Source organism: Oncorhynchus mykiss, chromosome 6 (genome assembly GCF_013265735.2).
Source record: "Oncorhynchus mykiss isolate Arlee chromosome 6, USDA_OmykA_1.1, whole genome shotgun sequence".
Lineage (NCBI taxonomy): Eukaryota > Metazoa > Chordata > Actinopteri > Salmoniformes > Salmonidae > Oncorhynchus > Oncorhynchus mykiss.
The window spans coordinates 24,867,713-24,890,903 of record NC_048570.1 but is presented as its reverse complement, the minus strand read 5'-3'; the positions used below and the strand labels follow the sequence as shown (position 1 = coordinate 24,890,903).

General features: G+C 41.4%; 2 protein-coding genes across 9 annotated transcripts in view; one reads left to right on the top strand and one right to left on the bottom strand.

Annotated features, from left to right (window-relative positions):
• Window positions 1-5,898: 5,898 nt before the first annotated feature.
• Window positions 5,899-17,681, top strand: piwil1 (piwi-like RNA-mediated gene silencing 1). 2 transcript variants are annotated; one of them, XM_021605835.2, is made up of 21 exons: window positions 5,899-6,042; window positions 6,719-6,803; window positions 6,981-7,080; window positions 7,245-7,373; window positions 7,540-7,754; window positions 8,181-8,302; window positions 8,472-8,552; window positions 8,663-8,860; window positions 12,715-12,823; window positions 12,911-13,037; window positions 13,154-13,271; window positions 13,346-13,460; window positions 13,627-13,814; window positions 13,947-14,019; window positions 14,123-14,323; window positions 14,435-14,538; window positions 14,682-14,752; window positions 14,956-15,109; window positions 15,215-15,340; window positions 15,430-15,577; window positions 15,751-17,681. In XM_021605835.2, exons 2-21 carry the CDS (start codon window positions 6,735-6,737, stop codon window positions 15,865-15,867), a joined length of 2,565 nt encoding a protein of 854 aa, XP_021461510.1. In that variant the 5' UTR covers window positions 5,899-6,042; window positions 6,719-6,734; the 3' UTR covers window positions 15,868-17,681. The 2 variants fall into 2 exon arrangements, with proteins under 2 accessions (XP_021461510.1, XP_021461511.1); XM_021605836.2 differs by having other exon boundaries at window positions 5,899-6,046.
• A 556-nt stretch (window positions 17,682-18,237) lies between these two features.
• LOC110525587 (RIMS-binding protein 2) overlaps window positions 18,238-23,191 on the bottom strand; it is a 138,835-nt gene continuing 133,881 nt past the window's right edge. For 5 of the 7 annotated variants that reach the window (XM_036979710.1, XM_036979711.1, XM_036979716.1 and 2 more), the window contains one exon: window positions 18,238-20,795. In XM_036979710.1, coding sequence (XP_036835605.1) covers window positions 20,601-20,795 — 195 coding nt within the window. In that variant the 3' untranslated portion in view covers window positions 18,238-20,600. Of the gene's footprint in view, window positions 22,236-23,191 lie in introns of all 7 variants that reach the window. The other 2 variants (XM_036979714.1, XM_036979713.1) reach the window with 2 other exon arrangements.

Here is a 23,191-nt window from a genome sequence, read left to right as displayed (position 1 = left end):
TTCCTTGTCTTTGGTGTCTGACTAGTAGCATGACTGGTGGGACAAACTAAATTACAGAAGTGTGTGATGTTTACATTTCACATCTTCGCAGACAGATGGCAATTATCTAATGATACAAATGTATTTCCATTCACTGAATTGAGGATCGCACTCTTTCTCCATCAACAAACAACCTTCAAAACATGTTGTTCAGTCCTGAAAAGAGTCGAGCCTCTAGGCTGAACGAGATCTTTGTTATCAAACCCAGAGGAAACAACATTTGCCAAATAAGAAGGAATTTGAATTTGAAGGGGAGAGTTTCCTCGGTACTAATCTGGGTTAGGGGAAGTATGGGTAAGGGTCATTATTTCAACAAACAGAAGAGAAGGAATTATCAAGGCCATGGCGGGGGTTTTGTTAAGTGTCTTGCCATATATAATGTAAACACCCAATTTCAGTACTATACTTTCCTACAAATGTCTGTAGACATGCTGCCCTTCCCATTTTAAGAATTACACCTGTACCCCGTTTATGAATTACTTGTCCAGGTTAGCCCATTTCCAAGACCAATATGTCTCCAATAGTTGTAATCCCTATAATTTGTGCAATTCAAGTGTTTAACCTACATGCTTAACACACAATGATGTTCTGGAAGGGGAATATCCATTGAAGTCAAGTAGCAGACTCCTTCTCTCTGACCTGGCTCTCACACCAAGCTAGTGCACAAATCTTAAAGGGTGGAGCTATAGTGTGTGTGCTCTCTGCAACCGGTTAACAACAAAAGACAGAGACACACAATTTCCCAGCCAATTAAACAGTCATGGTCTATTTTCTTCTATTTCCTCATTCCTGAACCATTTCGAAGTTAGGGATAATATGAGGATGCATGTGAGCTCCAACCAACCTTTCTACTCATTGCATAGCCAATCAGCATGTCACCCTGAGTGTGTGCTGAAAGCTGAATTCTGTCATGACAGTTGAGTGTCACCCTAGCCTTCCAACTTGCATGGTAAACACTGGACTCAATATCAACCCCTCATAAACTGCCCTGTTATTAGACATGAGTCTTGCCCTTGTGGCTCTTATGCCATGTTAAGTATGATTAACAGCAGCACCATGTCACAACAGAAGAAATTGCCCCTATTTCCACATTCATTCAATCACTTCAAAGCCCCTCTTCATCTAGAAAAAAGTTAATAGAATTTGACTCTTTGTAAGTGTGTCATACTGTATTTAATGATTAAATATAACTCTGGGCATCTCCATGGCCCTCAGTCATAATGATCTCATGCGTCAGAAACTGTATTAGAATTCATCTGTGATCCCTTTGAGTATATATATTGGTGAGAACAACTCAGAGATGTTTATCATCACAAGATGATGGATGTGATAAGATTACAGCAAGTAGTAATAGTGGTGCTGCTTTTACTAATCTCTGACTGCTAGGGAAAAGGCAGTCTGCTTCTTCCCATTTCTCTTTGACGCCCTCATGCTTGTTCTCTTTGTTTTACAGTTGATATGTTTGTCTTTGATATTTTGATTTACTGTTCCATCGGTTGCGATGTGTGGCACGGTTTCTGAATGGGACAACTTCAAACTAAATGTGTTGAGGGGGAAATGTGGAAAGAATGTCCATCACAGTCATCCTCCTCTAGGGGATCTCTATCTTACTCTCCATTTGTTTCCACTTACTGGAGTTCAAAGAACGTCCCTACTTTTTGGTCAAAGCTGCCTTTAATGGAGATAATGGTGTAGTTTAGTCAAATTAAAGATTAAAGGCAGAAACATTTCAATCTATCAGAGAGCAAGAACCCTTTCCATGGATTTAACTATTTTGGGGGAAGAAACCATTTTTCAGCAGTCTTCTACATGAAGAACAGAGATAAGGAAGGATGGAGGATTCAAGACATATGTAAAGCCTTATATTGAGCTGGTTATAGTACCTTTGGTGGTGCGGTATACATACTATATGGTGCTATTTGATTAATCCATTTGTTTAGAGGACATGGGTGTTTGGGCAAAGGAAGTGCGGTCAAGTCAAGTAAACAGTGTGTGTGTGTGTGTGTGTGTGTGTGTGTGTGTGTGTGTGTGTGTGTGTGTGTGTGTGTGTGTGTGTGTGTGTGTGTGTGTGTGTGTGTGTGTGTGTGCATGCGTATGTGAGTGCGTACCATTTTGCCGAGGGAACACATTGATGCTGAGCAGATTATGTACCACAGCAGGCAATAGAGTAATCTAATTTCCTAGCCCGCTTACTGATATCATGCCACTGTATCCTTATTATTCAGAATCCCCTCTTGTTCTACATTTCCAATCAAGTGTAGGAGCTCAATAGGTCCACTGCTATTCTTACTAAGGCTGTGACCCTGCTTTGTTAGCATATTTATGTCCAAATGGGGACAGTAAGTCAGGGAGAAATAGTGCTAGCCATGATGTTTGGACAGACACACAGCTATTGCATGTTTTGAGTCAGAAACACCCCAAATAACTATCACAATGATGATAATGATCACTATGATCATTAATTTTCAAACAACAAAACCAATTTGGAATGCAGTCCTAATGTACTGTACATTCCGTGCTTCTCTTGGAGGAAGGCACCTACTCATTTGCGTTGGTCCTGGATAGTCTCTCAGTGGTTGATTAGTGTAAGTGTGGGATCCACACTGCTGGACCAGTTTGAAGCCTGAAGCACATTTATCATCGTCCCTTGCAGGGGGTACCTTTCTCTGCCTCGCACTGCTCATCTTGCAGCTCTCTCTCAGCCAGGCACTGCTCATCTTGCAGCTCGCTCTCTGCCTCGCACTGCTCATCTTGCAGCTCGCTCTCAGCCAGGCACTGCTCATCTTGCAGCTCGCTCTCAGCCAGGCACTGCTCATCTTGCAGCTCGCTCTCAGCCTCGCACTGCTCATCTTGCAGCTTGCTCTCTGCCTCGCACTGCTCATCTTGCAGCTTGCTCTCTGCCTCGCACTGCTCATCTTGCAGCTCTCTCTCAGCCAGGCACTGCTCATCTTGCAGCTCGCTCTCTGCCTCGCACTGCTCATCTTGCAGCTCACTCTCAGCCAGGCACTGCTCATCTTGCAGCTCGCTCTCAGCCTCGCACTGCTCATCTTGCAGCTTGCTCTCTGCCTCGCACTGCTCATCTTGCAGCTCGCTCTCAGCCAGGCACTGCTCATCTTGCAGCTCGCTCTCAGCCAGGCACTGCTCATCTTGCAGCTCGCTCTCAGCCTCGCCCTGCTCATCTTGCAGCTTGCTCTCTGCCTCGCACTGCTCATCTTGCAGCTCACTCTCAGCCAGGCACTGCTCATCTTGCAGCTCGCTCTCATCCTTGCTTTTCATTATTTACCTTTAATTTTCGTTTCCTTTTTGGCTTTGTCCTTTGTTGTTGTTGTTTAAGGGAAGGGGTGGTGTTTGAAGGAAACGTTTTCTTCCCAAAGAAGCCCTTAAAAGTATGTGTCTGATGTCTTATCATTGGAGTGAAAGGTGATATGATAGATACAAATATTTTCAGAAGCCACACCACTGTTTATCATTTGGAGCTACTGTTAAAATACATTCCAGCTTTAATTTGAAGTAGTTTTTTCTGTCTCATGGTTGGCCAATCTAGCTACCCCAAATACCAAATAGAATTTGAGGGAAATCTGTATTTGCTTGTATAGCCTAATGCTCATTGAGAAGAAGGGCATTACTCCCTTCAGATGTAAGATTGGTGTGATTCTGATCTTGTAATAATTTACTTTGTTACTCCAAGTGAAGAAGTTCTAAAGACAAAAAAACTGCCGAACTGTCCTATAAAAGAAAAGGGTCTTGTTGCTCAAAGGAGAAGGGAGTTTTATGACATCTTCCCAGAGGGGCCCGCTTTACGTTTCCAGATGTTCAATTAGCACTTTATATGGAGCATTTACCTCTCATTTGCATTTAACTGGCCCATCATCAACGTTTTACACATTGTCTTTTAAAAGACAAACACTATACAGAGTTATGTTTGTGTGTTGTTTTTCCCTTGTTTGTTGTCCATTAAGTGGTCCAGTGGCTTTTTTTATTTATTTATAATAAGGGATTGACGAAAATAAGTTATGATACTTACTTAGGATAAAGCACTAAATTAATGTTGATGACACTGACACCCCCTCTCCCTCTTCTGTCTATCCTCTCTCTCCTTTCTCTCTCATTAGTGCTAGAGGCGTCACAACAGACCCTGGTTCGATCCCGGGCTGTATCACAACCGGCCGTGATCGGGAGTACCATAGGGCGGCGCACAATTGGCCTAGTGTCGTCTAAGTTAGGGGAGGGTTTGGCCGGGGTAGGCCGCCATTGTAAATACGAATTAGATTTTAACTGACTTGCCTAGTTAAATAAAGGTTAATTAAAACAAATAAAATCATCTCTCTCCCTTTTGTCAAGCAGGTAAACAGTGACTGGAGCGATTCCTCTCAGACTGGTCCCTCAGGTCTGAATCAGTAATCACTCTTAGATCTCAGACATGAAAGACTTGCGTACATCTTCCTCAAAATGGCAACTTATTTTCTAATGGATAAAGGGTGAGACGGGAAAGGGGAGGAAGGGTGGGAGAAGAAATGTTGACATTTATTTTAGCCCCCTTGAAAGAACGTGAAAGAGAAATAAAAGAGACTGTCACAGAATCATTAACATATTTTATCAATGTCAAGAGGCGTACCGAAAGAAGAAAGGGAATGGTTCATCCCAGTCTTTAGGACAGTTCTGGCCTCCAGTAACTATGGGTGAGTACTTAGTACATGATGGTCTGTTTGCCCACTAGTACATGTAAAAACCAATGTAAGAAGGAAGTCATTAAACAAATTATGCACAGTAATGTTTGATAGAAGCAAGAGAGATTGTTCCTATGAAAAGAACAGTGGGCATAGAGAATTAGGAGGGATGACAGTGGCAAAATTGAGGTATCACAGCTAGATGATTGGAGAGGCTGGGCTGCAAGGAAAAAAACTTCAGGCTCTGTTAAAAGTTTCACTATCCATGCTTCCTCATTATTCTTTGCTTACGAAAACAGCTCATCAAAAACTGAGATGATGCAAGCACAACACTAACATCAGCAGCAATTTATCGGGAAAATCGCACAACCCCTAGATCACTTTTCCTTTGAACATCCAGAGGAAATTAGATACATGTCCATCCAGAATCCATGTTGAGCAATGTGCTCCCCCCGAAACAGGCATTTCCCATTGATCTAGTCAACATCAAAACAAATCATGGTGATGAAACAGACCAAAGTGGCACAGTAGGGGGACTTCTACCAAGTATAATCTCTGACAGTATCAAAACACATCTCTGAGTTTAAGGCTAGATTCGGATAAATAAATTAGGCATTAGCTATGGAATAAATTTTAATTCCAGATTATTGGACTATGTTGGATACTTAATTTTGAATAGCACAACACATCCAAACACAAGACAATTCTTATGTTATTAATTATAGGGCATCAGTTGTGAGTAGGCCTGATATAATTTAAGATTATATGTGTTCCTTGGGCTTTTGAATGACACCATCATGTGTATTATGATGACAAAAATGTGTTTTATGATGTCAACAAGATAAGAGTTTATTTTCTAGAAATTATAAAATTATGTCTAGATTATAATCAGGTAGTCTACTAGGCCGATGTATAGACATGGGTTTATGTCGGTTTGTGTAGCTGCCAGGCCTGTACTTTATCGCCATCTGGTGGATATTTGTAAGGTTGCAGCTGGCAGGTGCGAGAGGAATAATGAAAACGTTCAAGGTCATGAAGATCACTCCGCTTATTATCTTTCTATTCCAAAAATAGATATCTTTCTCTCCTCCGTTTTGAACATATGTATAGTTAGAATTTTGGGATCCATTTTTTTTCTTAAAAACAAACACTTTTTTATCCAATTAGTAAAATATGTATTAAAATAAGATGTTTAGCGTTGAACTGTTGTTCATTTCATTCGCAAATTTGACGAGCGTAGTAATACTTTGAAGTGAGAAGACCTACACATACTGCGTTCAAGCAAGACAAAAGTTTAATTGCTGCTGCTGATTCGTTCTTTGACTAGGTTGAGTTTGTAAGTAGGTAGAAATATTGATATCATATTTACATAAATCACCAAAGACTCTGATAGACATTAAGTGTATACATTAACTTAATGTGAAGAATGGAATCTGTTAATTTACATGAATTGAATTGTGTACGTTAAATGCTGTCAACTAATGTTAGCGCGCTAACGTTAGTTAGCTATAAAATGTTGGCTGGCTAGCTAAACAACATTCTTGCTGGGCTTTTTTAGACATCACGAAAACTTATCGTGTTAGCTTGTTGAAAATAAGTTGTAATGGAACGTGTTTTTTTTTCGTCAGGTTAATCTGCAAAGATAGTTAGCTGTCACTCCAATGCTAGCTAGCTAAACTAGCTTTAAGGGGCCATGTGCCTGCCATGCATTTTTTTACTTCGTTGTGGAAGTAGCTAGCCTGCGCGTGCAGCGCGTGCTTTTAACTTTGTCAACCAATTTCTCTTTTCACTATTTGTGGTTGAAGTCATTCTAATAGTTGGCTACAGGTCCTGTTTTTGTTGGCCTAGCTAGGGTTTGGCAAGTAAAGTGCTTGTGTTGCAAGTGACTAATGTATGTGCTCAAACTTGGTTGACAGTATTAGCGACCTAAACCAGCTATCTTACAAGCAACATAGTTATTAAAACATTTTAGTAAATGGGTAAATTCTTTGCAATAACACTGTCTTCTCCAGGTTTTAGAAACTGAAAATGACTGGCCGTGCACGAGCACGATCAAGGGGCCGAGCGCGCGGTCAAGAGACCGCGGCACCTGGCGTGGTTAGTCTGCATGAGCAACTAGTTAATATGTTATCTGTTAACTAGGGCCTGGAGTACTCAATTTGAACATTTTCGTTTTGACGAAATAATTAAAGTACCTGAATCTTACGGTGTTTGTTAATCAAATGTAAGAAATTACAGTTGTCTTATCTGATATGAGTCTGATCTTACCTGCAGACACCCTTTCAGGAGACAGCACGAGAAGCTCCCCCCTCTGAGGGTGAGCTTGTGGGTCGAGGAAGACAGAGAACTGCCCCAGGGGCTGTGTCCTCCGAAGGTGCAGTGCGCTTTCCCTCTGGATCATCTAATATGACATCAACTCCCAAAACAATTGACTATGGATAGCTGAATTTAATGAAAATGAAAAAAAAATGCTTTGCATACATTTGCAATGAACGATAGAAGGCTGACTTAAATAATTTGTGTTTTGTTTTTTCACAGCTGTTATTCAGATATCTGCAGGGTTTCAGCAGGTGAAGATTGGAGAGAGAGGTGGACGGCGTCGTGACTTTCATGATGCAGGAATCAACACCAGGCAGGCTATGGAGCATGTGAGAGAGTCCAAGTCTGGTGTGTAAATGGCTTATGACTACATGGTTTGACAGGATTTGCCATGATACATCCTTATTTAAAAACCCCCAAAGTGTTACTGAGCTAAATCATTTAGTAAATATTTCAAAATTCAAATTGCCCTGGCTGCAGTCAGGTTTAACGGTAACCTTTGATATTTCCTCAGGTTTCTCTGGCTCTCCCATTGAGCTGAAAGCCAACTTCTTCAAGATCCTGTCCCGCCCTCAGTGGGTGCTGTACCAGTACCATGTGGACTTCAAGCCCGTCATGGAGTCACGGCGCCTACGTTCTGCCCTCATGTATCAGCATGAGGAGACACTAGGCAAAGCTCGCACCTTTGATGGAGCCCTCCTCTTCCTGCCTCACAAACTGCACAACACGGTACAGTACACTGGAGGGCACTATTCCTCTGGTGGCTTTATATAGTTATGTAATTTAGTACTAACTTCTTGTGTAAAGTGGGATTTACAGTTAAAGGTGCAATATGCAGAAATTGCTCTGCCATTTCCTGATTGCTAAAAATTCTAATAGTTTGCTTAATTTCAGTTTGACAAAACAATAATCATTGTACCATCGAAACCACTTTGAAATATTTTAAAATCCCAAAATATTGTATTGTACAAAACCGAAACTAAGACTCAAACTTTCTATGTGAATTTGGTTGGGGGCGCCCAAAAAGTTGCATATTGCAGCTTTAAGTTTCTGTTAAAAAACAAAGGCTGTTTGGCACCTAGGTGCTTTTTAGACTTAAATTAATACATTATTCTAAATCTTCTGGGTCTTTAGATACACCTTTTTTGTTTATAGGAGACTGTGCTGTACAGTGAGACCAGAATGGGTGAGAAAGTCCAGATCACTGTCACTCTGACCAATGAGCTGCCCCCCACTTCTCCAGTGTGCCTGCAGTTCTACAACATCATCTTCAGAAGGTCAGAACACCCACTAAAGGGTCATTGTCATGTTCACAGCTTTGAGTTTCAAAACTCTGAAAATAATATTCCATATCTATAAAATAGGGGACAGTGACATGTTAACATGAAAACCCTAGCCACGGCTCTACTCCATCATTGCCTACCAGTTGTCTGTTCTTGTTTTCAGAGTACTGAGGATGCTGAACATGCAGCAGATTGGACGCCATTACTACAACCCAACAGACCCACTCAATATCCCACAGCACAGGTCTGTATTTCACTAGCCTCAACAGTGGAATCTATGGAGACTAGAGAACCAGAATTAAGCAATATTATGTCTTTTGTTGTTTTTCACTGTGTGCTGTGTGTGTTCTTCAGGCTGACCATCTGGCCCGGCTTTACTTCCACCATCCTGCAGTACGAGTCCAACATCATGCTGTGCACGGACGTGAGCCACAAGGTGCTGCGCAGTGAGACGGTGCTCAGCTTCATGATGGGCCTCAGGCAGCAGAGTGGAGATCAGCGCTTCCCAGAGGCCTGCACCAAGGAGCTGGTGGGACTCATCGTCCTCACCAAGTAAGACCCATTACTATAGTGCCTTCAATACTGAACTACAGGAATCTAATTGGATGAAATCCTAAATCTGTGAATCTTGGCATAGGGAACAACTGCTTGAAAAGTGTTATCTCTTTACACTTCTGGGAATTGTCCTATATGGATAGGGCTAAATTGAAATTTTTCTTACAGAATAAATATGGATAACATATGCATAGCCATGGTAGTATTTGAAAGGGAACAGTTTATAGATAATGGGAAAATTATTAAACCGAAGGTGAGTACACAACAGTTCAACTGACACAAGACTAAATCCAAACATTACACTGTTGATTTGACAATTTCTGTACTTTTCACATTTGTTGATAACAATCTGAAAATACTCTGGATACATTCAGTAACATAAGACTATTCCTGGAAAATGTGGGGTAGGTGCGACATATGACCAACAAATTACAAGGGTTTGAGTGAGAGGACTAACTGGTGTCTCCAAGTAGCCACACACCTTTCCAAAGTGTGTACAGTTTATAAGCAGTTTCAATGCACCTTTTAGGACTTAAAAGTCATGGGTGAACAGGGAGTACAGGAGGGTGCTAAGCATGTACCCTTGTGGGGCCTTTGTGTTCAAGAGCAGGGTAGTGGAGATGTTGCCTACATTCAACAATAATGTACATTTTTGAACTCTCATAGCTGTGCCGTTGACGAACTGGAGCATTCACATTTGTAGTTTACTTTGGAACACAACTCTGCATCCCCACCATCACACAGTTACTGTTTACGCAATCCAAAAACAGTGCATTATAAATTGCAATCTAGGTCAGGTGGGCATGATTTGAAAGCTTGTTCTATTTACAACATTACTAGCGAAGTTATAAAATAGGATCTTAGTGTTACACTTTCGCAAGGCAATTCAAAAATAAAATATATATTTTTAAATATACATTTTTAATCTACACACAATATCTCAACATGACAAAGGAAAACGTTTTTTTTTTTTGTGCGCAAATGTATTAAGAATTTTTAAACTCACATTTACATAAGTGTTCAGACCCTTTACTCAGTACTTTGTTGAAGCACCTTTGGCAGCGATTATAGCCTTGAGTCTTCTTGGGTAGGACGCTACAAGCTTGGCACACCTGTATTTGGGGAGTTTGTTCCATTCTTCTCTGCAGATCCTCTCACACGCTGTCAGGTTGAATGGGGAGCGTCACTGCACAGCTATTTTCAGGTCTCCAGAGATGTTAGATCAGGTTCAAGTCCGGCCTCTGGCTTGGCCACTCAATGACATTCCGAAGCCACTCCTGCATTGTCTTGGCTATGTGCTTAGTGTCATTGTCCTGTTGGAAGGTAAACCTTCGCCCCAGTCATAGGTCCTGAATGCCCTGGAGCAGGTTTTCATCAAGGGTTTCTCTGTACTTTTCTCCGTTCATCTTTCCCTCGATCTTGATTAGTCTCCTGGTCCCTGCTGCTGCAAAAACATCCCCACAGCATGATGCTGCCACCACCATGCTTCACCGTAGGGATGGTATTGGCTAGGTGATGAGCGGTGGCTGGTTTCCTCCAGACGTGACGCCAAAGAGTTCAATCTTGGTTTCCTCAGACCAGAAAATTGTGTTCCTCATTGTCTGAATCCCGTTTAGGTGCCTTTTGGCAAACTCCGAGTGGGCTCTCATGTGCCTTTTACTGAGGAGTGGATTCCGTCTGGCCACTCTACCATAAATGCCTGATTGGTGGAGTGCTGCAGAGATGGTTGTCCTACTGGAAGGTTCTCCCATCTCCACAGAGGAAATCTGGAGTGCTGTCAGAATGACCATTGGGTTCTTGGTCACCTCCCTGACCAAGGCCCTTCAGGTCGAAAAGCATTAAACAATCAAGGTTCTTTAGTTCGCTAGCTTGCTGTTGCTAGCTGGGTTGTTATTTTACCTGAAATGCACAAGGTCCTCTACTCTGACAATTAATCCACAGATAAAAGGGTAAAGCGAGTTAGTTTCTAGTAATCTCTCCTCCAGTCTTTGAACTTTATAACAGTTGGCAACCAACTTTAAAGTGCATTACCACCACCATCTGGACTGGAGTGTGGACCTTAGTTAATAGTTCAATCATCCACGTGGGTATATGCTCCTAAAAACCAATGAGGAGATGGGAGAGCCGGGACTTCCTGCGTGTTAAGCTTCATAAATAGAACCAAGTTCTATTTTAACGCCTGGCTACGCAGATGTTCGTTGACGGTGCAATGATTGAATAACATGTATGTGTACATTTATTTTGCAACGCGCACTTAACCCGAGTGGTGTTTGTATGTTAAGGGCCAAGCCAAATTTCTTCAGATTGTCAGTGATGTATACGCAGAAGAATGGACGGGGGTCAGGACGTGCTCCCATCCACAATCAGCTCCTTCGTTTTGTTGAGGGAGAGGTTATTTTCCTGGCACCGCTACGCCAGGGCCTTCACCTCCCTGTAGGCTTTCTCGTCGTTGTTGGTAGTCAGGCCTACCTACCACTGTTGTCGTCTGCAAACTCCATGATTGAGTTGGAGGCTTGCGTGGCCATGCAGTCATGGGTGAACAGGGAGTACAGGGCTGAGCATGTACCCTTGTGGGGCCTTTGTGTTAAAGAGTAGTGGAGATGTTGTTGCCTACCTTCACCACCTGGCGGCTGCCCGTCATGAAGTCCAGGACTCAGTTGCACAGGGCCCTGAATTTATAGCGTTCCTTTATTTTTTTCACCATTTAATTATTTTTTACATTTACAGTTCCTTAAATTACTTCAATCTGTACAGATGAAGAATGCAAGCTAGCTGTTTACATGTGTGATGAACAGACAAGTGTAGCCTGGTGCAAGATGCCAAATTTTGCAGGTAGGTAGAGAGCGGGTTGAGGAGGACGCTTGACTCGCTAGGCATCTTATGACATGATATTAGGTCCACAGAATTATACCTGTGAGTGGCTTCTATGGGGGAACTTTGAGTGTCCTTCGAGCTAATGCACTAACACGCTTGACCTTGCTAGCTAACAAGCTTGTGTGTGCACTGAGTGACACCAGAATTAAAAACATGTCTTTGTAAATCCCACGTGAAACGTCATAACTAGGTCCATTCTTCTCTAGCTAATTAAAAATCTATCTCCCTATCTTCTGAATCAAGCTTATTACCTCAATACAGTAGTCTATGCTTTGGAGGTGGGAGGGGCAGGTAGCCTAAATACACACAGGCAAAGATTTTCAGCTTGAAGGCAGACACTGGAATCCGTTTCTAAGGGACAGCATGAGGGCTTTGAATAGGCATTTTGTTGTGGGACTAGAAAAAAGTCTGGAACATAAAAGAACGTTAACTGCTTTCCATGCTTTTAAAATAACGGTTCTGTTCCGGAACAGTATGGATTACAGAATCTGTTCATTCAAAATGTATTTATTTTACAGTTTTCCACTCAGTTCCCTGAGTGCATTCAGGTGCGTGTGCTTCGGGGAGTTTTCTTCACAATTAACAAACCAGCACATTCTGTTCAAAACAACCCAGTGTATGAAGCCATGTCATTTTGTAACTTACATCAAACACAGTGATGTTAAACATTAACACTATATATGCACATTTGGACTCAGTTGTTTGGCTAGTCTCATCTTTCAAAATACGTAGTCATCAATTTACATCATTTCCCTCACTCAAACAACAAAAAAATGCTGGTCTGACGTCATGTATAGCATGTTAGTGGCCAACTCTGCCATTTTTCAACCCCGAGTACGAGTGTAAAGGGCTATGGTCTTTGCTTCCATGTATTTCACTATTGATAACATGTTAAGATTCTGCCATGGGTAACAATGACATGAATTAACAATGGAAAATTAGGCTTCATCCTAATGTAAATGCATCATTTCCCTTAGGTACAACAACAAAACCTACAGGATTGATGACATTGCGTGGGACCATACTCCCAACAACACATTCAAGAGGGGAGACTCTGAGATTTCTTTCAAAGACTACTACAAGGCAGTAGGTTTTGTCCCACACACACGCGTATGAGCTGTTGTCACTTAATGGAACCTTGACTGAACTAATGGTGGGTTAATGTCTCTTCAGCAATATGGTCTGGACATCACCGACGGCAACCAGGTGCTTCTGATCAGCCATATGAAGAAGATTGGTCCTTCTGGAGGACCGCCCCAAGGGCCAGCCATGCTTGTCCCAGAGTTCTGCTACCTCACAGGTACCACTGACTATAACAAAACACCGCAAATGTTTTTTAAGTGTTAAATGTACTGTCGTGCCAGGTATTACGTGATCAAACCACAACTTTTGGCTTTTGTGTGTCTTATTTAAAAGGCCTGACTGACAAGATGCGTGCTGACTTCAACATCATGAAAGACCTGTCCACCCACACCAGACTGACCCCAGAGCAGAGGGAGGGGCGGCTCAACCGCTTCGTTGGGAACATCCACCAGTAAGTTTAATGTCTGTGGTTTCTATTCCCCAGTTTTGATTGATTACAATACTGATCATCTCTTTATTTTGCAGGAACACGGAGGCCCAGACAGAGCTGAATACCTGGGGACTCAACTTTGACAACAAACTCCTGAGCCTCACAGGCAGGGTCCTCCCTTCGGAAAGGATTGTGCAGGGATCTAGAACGGTATATAATCCAACACAAAATCAAAGTTTTAGTGTTGTTTGTATTAGAATATGGGGGTGGGGCGTCTTCCTGCACTTTCCTGATTTAACAGGTTAACATTCAATGTTTGAAGTATGGTATTTTCAGCAGATGTAATGTAACTGCTAGTTCTTGTATTTTCTCCTAGTATGAGTACAACCCCTGGCAAGCAGACTGGTCCAAGGAAATGAGAGGCATCCCACTGATCAGTTGCCGACCACTGGAGAACTGGTTAATGTTCTTCACCCGCAGAAACAATGATGTGGCCCAGGCCCTCCTGCAGACCCTCAACAAGGTCTCCACACCCCTGGGCATCCGCATGCAGAGGGCCATCATGTGAGTACACACACACAGAGAGTAAGATACAGAGAACTGCACTACCCAGTTGTATGGAATACCAAGTGAAGCCTTTCTCACCAGAGAAATGACTTGATGTCCCAGAGTTGACATAACATTGCATTCTTCCAGGGTGGAGTACGAGGACCGTCAGGAGTCTCTGCTCAGGGCCCTGCAGCAGAATGTTAAGAAAGAAACCCAGATGGTCAGTAGTCACTCAGCTAAAGTCTGGCTAAACATGACTGTCATGGTGTTATTACAAACATGTTGCAGGAATCTATGTCAGTTGTGTTGGGTTCCTTCCTAAGGTGGTGGTGGTCCTGCCCAGCAACAGAAAGGACAAGTACGACAGTGTGAAGAAGTATCTGTGTGTGGACTGCCCCACACCCAGCCAGTGTGTGGTGGCCCGCACCCTCTGCAAACAACAGGCCCTCATGACCGTGGCCACCAAGATCGCCCTGCAGATTAATTGCAAGATGGGAGGAGAGCTGTGGAGCGTGGAGATCCCAGTAAGACACACGCACAAATCAAATGCATCCCATGTATTTCAATGGAAGAATGTGCCTATGCTCAGGTGTTACACTTGAAAGACATAACCACCTTACCTCCCTGTTTTACAGCTGAAGCAGCTGATGATTGTGGGTATTGACTGCTACCACGACACGGCTGCTGGCAAGAGATCAATTGGAGCTCTGGTGGCCAGTCTTAACCAGGGCATGTCCAGGTATGTGTCCTTATGACCAGGAGGCATGCATGGACACTTTCCCATCAGGGTTTTTTGCCAAGCTAAGAGTGTAATGGCAGAAGCTGATATTATGATGAATGAGTTAACAATTAAACTAACGGGACATACCTCTGATTTCCCAGGTGGTTCTCAAAGTGTGTGCTGCAGAACCGTGGACAGGAGATCATGGACGGACTCAAGGTGGCGCTGCAAGGCATGTTCAGTCAAATCAAACACTTGTTACATAAAAGGAACTATTAAAAGCTCACTTCCAAGTGTTTTTCTATGATTCATTTGAGCCAATTTAGTGTGTCACATTTGTGACAGCTTTTTCAAAGTCTAGGGCTGAAAGGGTTTTATCCCTATTGAAGTTTGTGACCATGATCCCCAGTATCCTGACAGCAGGCTCTTTTCCAGGTGCCCTGAAGGCGTGGCTGAAGCACAACAACTGCCTGCCGTCACGTATCATTGTGTACAGAGACGGAGTGGGAGACGGGATGCTGCAGAGTGTGGTCAACTACGAGGTGCCACAGATCATGGAGTCCATCAAGACCATGGGACACGACTATGCGTAAGAGACAATCTATTCTAGAAACTCGCCACTGTATTGACTCCATTTCAATCACCAGTCATTCTATTGCTGATATTGTTCTGTCCTGTGTTACCCCCCTCCTAGACCCAAACTAACCTTGGTGGTTGTGAAGAAGCGCATCAGTTCCAGGTTCTTTGCCCGCATCGATGGCAAGCTGACCAACCCTCCCCCTGGAACATGCATCGATACTGAGGTCACCCGCCCAGAATGGTACGATCACCGACGATGACTGATTTTTCAATCATGGAAATGTAATCATGTGTGACTACGTATCCTTATTGTCTGTCTTTCCTTTTCAGGTACGACTTCTTCATTGTCAGCCAGGCCGTCCGCATGGGCAGTGTCTCCCCAACCCACTACAATGTGGTGTACGACAGCAGTGGACTGAAGCCTGACCACATGCAGCGACTGACCTACAAACTTTGCCACATGTACTACAACTGGCAGGTAGGCTGGATTCTCATAGCTAGTTGTATTGCAAACATTCCTAGCTGAAGACAACTGCTTTATGATATTGGTTATTGATTGCTATATTGTTGAGTATTGTATATTTCGGACACGATAGTAAGTAGTATATTGTGGGTATGCATGTCATTGGTTTTCTGTGTGCTTATCTCCAGGGAATCATCCGAGTGCCTGCACCCTGTCAATACGCCCACAAATTGGCCTTCCTGGTGGGCCAAAGCATCCACAGAGAGCCCAACATGAACCTGGATGACTTCCTTTACTACCTGTAAGAGAGCACAAGCTAACTAAAGAGCACATTGGGGAACTTGGTTTCCTTGAAACTGTTTGATTTTTGTTCAGGAAATTGACTGAATTTACTTAGGGGTAAAGTGGTTAGGATATTCCCCAATTTACAGGAGAGTGAAACCATTTTTATTTTTTTTATACTTCAGCAATTTGATTATCTTCTGTTTTATGCTGTTTTATTTGAAAAAATATTTGTAGATGGTCATTGCAAAGTGTTTTATTTGTGTGACATGGTATGAGACTGTTGAGAAGTTTGCTACCTCAGCTTTTATTTTGGCTGTACAGTGCATTTAGAAAGTATTCAGACCCCTTGACTTTCTCCACATTGTTACGTTACAGCCATATTAAAAAAATTGATTAAATTGCTGTTTTTCTCAACAATTTACACTCAATACCTAATAATGACCAAGCAAAAATATATAAGTTTTCAGACTCTTTACGGAGTACTTTGTGGAAGCACCTTTGGCAGCGAGTACAACCTCAAGACTTCTTGGGTATGACGTTACAAGCTTGGCACACCTGTATTTGGGGAGTTTCTCCCAATCTCTGCAGATCCTCTCAAGCTCTGTCAGGTTGGATGGGGAGCGTTACTGCACAGCTATTTTCAGGTCTCCAGAGATGTTCAAGTCTGGGCTCTGGCTGGGCCACTCAAAGACAATCAGAGACTTGTCCCGAAGCCACACCTGCATTGTCTTGGCTGTGTGCTTAGGGCTGTTGTCCATTTGGAAGATGAACCTTCGCCCTAGTCTGAGGTCCTGAGCGCTCTGGAGCAAGTTTTTATTGAGGATCTCTGTTAATGTTTGCCTCGATCCTGACTGGTCTCCCAGTCCCTGCCTCTGAAAAACCTCCCCACAGCATGATGCTGCCTCCACCATGCTTCACCGTAGGGATGGTGCCAGGTTTCCTCCAGACGTGAAGCTTGGCTTTCAGGCCAAATAGTTAAATCTTGGTATCATCAGACCCAATAATGTTATTTCTCATGGTCCCCGAGTCCTTTAGGTGTCTTTTGGCAAACTCCAAGCGGCTGCTGCCTTTTACTGAGGAGTGGCTTCCATCTGGCATACCATAAAGACCTAATTGGTGGAGTGCTGCAGAGAGGGTTGTCCTTCTGGAAGGTTCTCCCATCTCCACAGAGGAACTCTGGTCACTCTGACAGAGCTCCATCGGGTTCTTGGTCACCTCTGTGACCAAGGCCCTTCTCCCCTGATTGCTCAGTTTGGCCGGCCAGCTCTAGGAAGTGTCTTGGTGGTTCCAAACTAAAAGGTCCTTTTTATAGAGACAGGTGTGTGCCTTTCCGAATCATGTCCAATCAATTGAATTTACCACAGGTGGACTCCAATCAAGTTGTAGAAACATCTGAAGGATGATCAATGGAAACAATGCACCTGAGCTCAATTTCGAGTCTCATAGCAAAGGGTCTGAAAACGTATGTAAAGAAGGTATTTCTGTTTTTTATTGTTAATACATTTGCAAAAATTTCTAAACCTGTTTTACTTTTGTCATCATGGGGTATTTTGTGTAGATTGAGGAAAAATATTTAATACATTTTAGAATAAGGCTGTAACATAACAAAATGTGGAAAAACTTACTTTCCGAACGCACCGTACCTCTTTGTTCAATATCACAGTGAACATTAAGGTTATTGCCTGGGTTGAAAAATTATTGTTTCAACTTTGGCGCAAAGTTGCACTTATGACATGTTGTTAAAAAAAAAAATGCAGTTAAATCAATTGATTAAAATAATTGTGGATCAAGTTTTGTTTAATTTGATTACCCTTCAGTAAAAGTTAACTTTGTAGTACTGTTATTGCGTTACTGTCTAGCATGCTCAAACTCAACCCTGGACCTCAAAGCCAGTTCCACTGCTTTTTTTCATTGTTCCTCTTTAATCAGGGACTGTTTTAGACCTGTTACACCAGGTGGGTGCAATTAATTATCAGGTATAACAGAACCAGCAGGCTCTGCAACTCGTAGGGCAAGAGTTGAATACCCCTGGTCTAGCAATTAGTATTTGAAGTTGTGATAATTACACTTCCCGTTTCTTTTTCAGGCCTATGCCCTTTTGGAGAAGTTTGATTCTGTCAATACTCAGGACTTGATATTAACGTTTATGGCTTAATTTAATCCGTAGTGCTGTAGACCACTACATACAGCGCAATAGAAATTAAGGCAATGTTCGCTGAGACCGCATTCACGGTAAAATACTTTGTCCGCTCAATCAGAAATTACCTTTACATTTCAAATTTTGGTACAGCGCTGAACGATTTGGATTGAATCGAGTCCTTAATCCTCTGACTTTGCTGTTGCACCATGGCATTTGGTGAATAAAACACAGCGCAAACAGCATTACAAAATATGAAATTTATTTGATAAAATTTTTTGCACATGCACACCCACACAATATTTTGTAACCACCAATATAGGCTGATATTTTTTGTCATAAAGCTAGCACACAATTGCAGACTTTTAAAACATTATGGTTTTGAAGACACCATGGGGAAAGCTTTGCACTGTTTGATTATAAATTTTAATGTACAAAAAAGGCAGTCTGAAAATCAAGTATAAACATTTAAAAACAATTTACAAATGGACAAAGTACAAAAAGAGCAACAGTCAAAACAATATATATAGAAGCAATGACCGACAATTGTACAGAAAGTTGTACAGAATGCTTTTCGTACATTCTTTTTTGGCAGTCTCAGTTCAAATCTCATGAAAGTAGTGTAGTCCAGAAAAAGCTGTGATATAAAGTGAATGGAAGGATGAAATGATTAACAAAATAGTGTAAGGAGTTAACAGATGGAAGGTTTCATTTCACATACAAACTGGACCAGAGAACGCTGGACATCTGCATACTCATAATGGATAGTTTTGATAAATAAAATACATTGGCTTTCAATTAATCATACATTCACTACTCTGTGCTAGTTGGGTGCTGACACAAATACAGTACTTCTACCCTTTGCAAATATATGAAATGGAGAGTTGACGTCTGTGAACCTGTAGTCAAATTAGTTGAACTTATAGGGGTCATTATGGAGGTAGACTTGTCTTGTTTAAATCACAATTTCTATGTAACAACAACTTGATATTTAGGGCTTTTATCTGATGGTTATTCAATCAAACCTAGTCTCTGTCATAAGTCAAACATTTTCCTGCTTCCAAGAATTGCAAGTTTGGAGTGTACTCTACAAAACTTAGTTTGAAACAAAAATAATACCAACTGCTGATTGCAACTTATCTTGGAAACAGTTAATTAAACTGGCCTTCAATTGCATTTCTTTCACATCCATTGTCTTGTACACAAACGTGTCAAAATGGGATTGTGAATGCAGTAAATACATTGCATGTATAACATGAAGAACAAAATAAAGTGCCTTATTTTTTTCATTAGTCTTTTTGTGCAAAAATAGTGTGAAACATTAAAACATAAATACACACTTACTTTTCCCCCTTATTTTTTTGTATTGAATTTCGTTTGAATGTCATTTTAATGCGCAGGTCCTCCAAAAAACATTCCTACAAGTAATAAACTGCACATCACTAGTCTTGATCAACATAATTTACAAATACATTTAAAAAGTAATGCAATGACTTGAATGCATACAGGACATAACACTCCACTCACTGGACAAAATACAAACCATTGTGCATTTATAAGGCAAATACATGGGAGGTTGGTTTCAACTAGGCATTTCATGACAATTCAACAACAAAAATATACTGAATCTTGAAACCCTGTCCTATCTAATGTCCTTGTCCAGAGTTATTTCAGTGTGCCTGAAGAACTGACACTTGCTGTTAAGAATTGATACTTGCTGATCAAATTCTCTCCAGACCAATCTGACAAGTCTTTCTGGAGATTTTTCATATTTTACCACTGCACATATCGTGACTTTAGGTGCTAAGGTGGTGACTAGACAAATGTGTACCTGGGCTTGAATTGAACTGAATACGAATGTGACAATTCGGTTTGTATTGAATATTCTGTTTTAAGTTAATATTTGTTTTTACTATTCATTTAGCAAATATTGCTCATACACAATATCATAAAAATGCACTGACAAAGCATGCAAATTGAGCCTTGAGTTCTGATAGAAAAGGCCATTAGTTAGCATGTGCTTTCAAAGGTTGGATGGGAATTATTATTCTGGATGTGGTTTAGGTAAAACATGCAAACCTATACAGTTCAAATGACCTCAGCTGCCTGATCCTAAAACTGCTCTTTTCCTTGCATCAATATGGGTACTACAATGTGAAGGTTTGGTTAAGGTGAGCCACCAGCAGTATTATCAAGTATGATGTTGACTGGCCATTCTGAGCCCTATCCTTTGATCTCAGCCCTAAAGAGACTCTGATATAAACCCCTCTTACTCTGAGGAACATTGTGGTCTACAGCGTCATCAAACACACCTACGTATCTATTGGCCTTCAAAATTGAGAATATTTCAAATCATCCATCGTGTTGCAGTCTTCTGCTTCAGATACCAAAACATAAATGACCAGAGGTTGGCTTATGACACTAAATGTCAAACTATGAGGTCCCTGAACCATATTCAAAATACATACTGCAATTTAAATAAGAAAATATGGTTTCTAGAATACAACATTTGTACATTTTGACCACTTTTTTCTTCTCACAGGACTGAATTTACAGTAATGGAAGTGTTGGAGATGAATTATGTGGTTGATAATATACTTCAAGTATTTGAAGGGGTTATTTTACAGCGCCAAGTCTTTTCAATAGTTTCTTCCCTTTGGAGAGCAGTCCCTTTTTCTTTTTGGAGGACAAGTCGCAGGGGCCCCTGATGGGACTGCCAGGCCCCACTGTAGCAGGGCCAGAGCCAGGGATGTGTTGGCGCACTGTGGGGGAGGCGGCTCTTCTGGGCGGACCCGATTTTTCCAATGGAACCTAATGGGAGACCCGTAAGGGACAGTTCAGCGGGGTTAAAAAGCCAACCCTCTTGCACCCCAGTCACTACTCCCTTCCACTTAGTCCTTTCTGTCTCAGCAGGGCCACCATACCTTGGCTTCATCAGTCTATCTCCCTCATAGCGTAGCCCAGTTCAACTTGTAAATGTTAGGATATTGTATCTTGAGTGTACTGAGGTGCTGTATACCCCCCCCCCCCCCCACTGCCATTTAGGTAGTCTTTCATCAAGCTGGTTTAAATGATAGACTTCAATGTCAAAGAATGTCCACATACTCTTTACCAATCACACATGTCTATGCTGAGATTCTCCAGAATGGCTATCAATGGCATAAGCCATGTCTTTCACACACACAAAGCAAGAGATACAATATTGTATTAACATTATGGGACAACATATGACAGCAGATTTTCTTTTTAAATATAAAGGGCATTCATATACAACTGGGTTACAGTAAACATCTAATATCTAAATATTCCTTCATTGTAATCATGAGCTAAAAGGCTTCTTTTCAATTGCACTTAGGAAAGATGTATTCTTAAGATCCTATTAACATGAGACTAGTCTCTAGCACTAGTCTCTACTGTAGATATTGTATAGTCTCTGGCACTAGTCTCTACAGTAGATTTAGTATAGTCTCTGGCACTAGTCTCTACAGTAGATATAGTATAGTCTCTAGCACTAGTCTCTACAGTAGATATAGTATAGTCTCTGGCACTAGTCTCTACGGTAGATATAGTATAGTCTCTGGCACTAGTCTCTACGGTAGATATAGTATAGTCTCTGGCACTAGTCTCTACGGTAGATATAGTATAGTCTCTAGCACTAGTCTCTACAGTAGATATACTATAGTCTCTACAGTAGATGTAGATATAGTATAGTCTAGCACTAGTCTCTACAGTAGATATAGTATAGTCTCTGGCACTAGTCTCTACGGTAGATATAGTATAGTCTCTGGCACTAGTCTCTACGGTAGATACAGTATAGTCTCTGGCACTAGTCTCTACGGTAGATATAGTATAGTCTCTAGCACTAGTCTCTACAGTAGATATACTATAGTCTCTACAGTAGATGTAGATATAGTATAGTCTAGCACTAGTCTCTACAGTAGATATACTATAGTCTCTACAGTAGATGTAGATATAGTATAGTCTAGCACTAGTCTCTACAGTAGATATACTATAGTCTCTACAGTAGATGTAGATATAGTATAGTCTAGCACTAGTCTCTACAGTAGATATAGTATATAGCTACATATAGACACATCCAGATCAATAAGAGGGTCATATTATTCTGCACATTGAATGTTCATAATTTATCATACGTCGAGAGGGGATAAGCGTTTCAATTTACCAGTTTTTGAAGCAATTAATCACTTTTCATCAAGGTAACTTCATCAAGGTTGTTGGAACCAATTTAACCTGCTTTAAAAAAAGTTGTATTTACAAATCTGATCACAAGCCACTTAATATTTATACAAACTAAATAAAAAAGTGATTTTCCATTTCTCATGTTAATTAAAATAACTTTTTGAAATCGAATTGATGACACTTTCTATGAGGAAAAAATGTTAGTAGCTATTTTTGCCATTTTGCATCATTCCTTATGTGAGAGAAAAAGTGCACCCCACTAACAACTTAAAGGCATGCGGAGCAGACCACTATCTTGGGTATCTATGGGTAAAGTAATGCCAATGAAATGTTTATCTGATTGATTGGAAACCTCAACAAGAGGGAGTTGCCTGTCTGGCAGACAGTTCATTGTTTCTAGCGGAGTTTGATTAGATTAAGCGTGGCAGGGTGCACTACTTCAAAGAGAGGGGAGGTTCTATCAGAATGTTAGCTATAGAGTCTGAATGTTACCACTGGTACTACAGGGAGGCAACCTAGGCGTGCAACAATGGCCTTTTAGCTTACCATGAGTTACAGCAGGAGACTTATCTTGAGAGAAGGACATTGTAATGTACAACACCCAGAGAAACAACTGAAGATACCATGCTTGTTGTCTAATGCATTGACTAGAGTGGTCGTCCTTAAGTTAACACAACCTGAATGCTTTTACAATAAACTCACGTCAAATAAAAGCATGTACACTGGGATCATCCTGGTGTGTACCACAGTATTCTATAAATATTTACATCCATTGAAAAGGGAATTAACTGAAATTTAAACTGGCAAAATAATGGTCATATAAACGGAGTGTGTGTTGCGTACCGGAAACTAAGGGGAACCCATGTCATCTGCATTAGACGAGGGCTGCGTTACCTTGGTATCCTCAGTTGCTCACTTACGTGATGGAAACAGCCTTTAAGGTGTGAAATGAACACTCTTCTTCTGTTTGCCAAGCGGGTGAGGAAAAGAAATCAAATAAAAAATGC

Bases quoted from the DNA above. Each gene is read 5' to 3' on its own strand.
- piwil1 (XM_021605835.2), top strand. From the start codon at position 6,735: ATGACTGGCCGTGCACGAGCACGATCAAGGGGCCGAGCGCGCGGTCAA. The intron at 14,020-14,122 runs GTCAGTAGTCAC...TTCCTTCCTAAG, and splicing joins TTAAGAAAGAAACCCAGATG to GTGGTGGTGGTCCTGCCCAG. The intron at 15,341-15,429 runs GTACGATCACCG...TTTCCTTTTCAG, and splicing joins GAGGTCACCCGCCCAGAATG to GTACGACTTCTTCATTGTCA.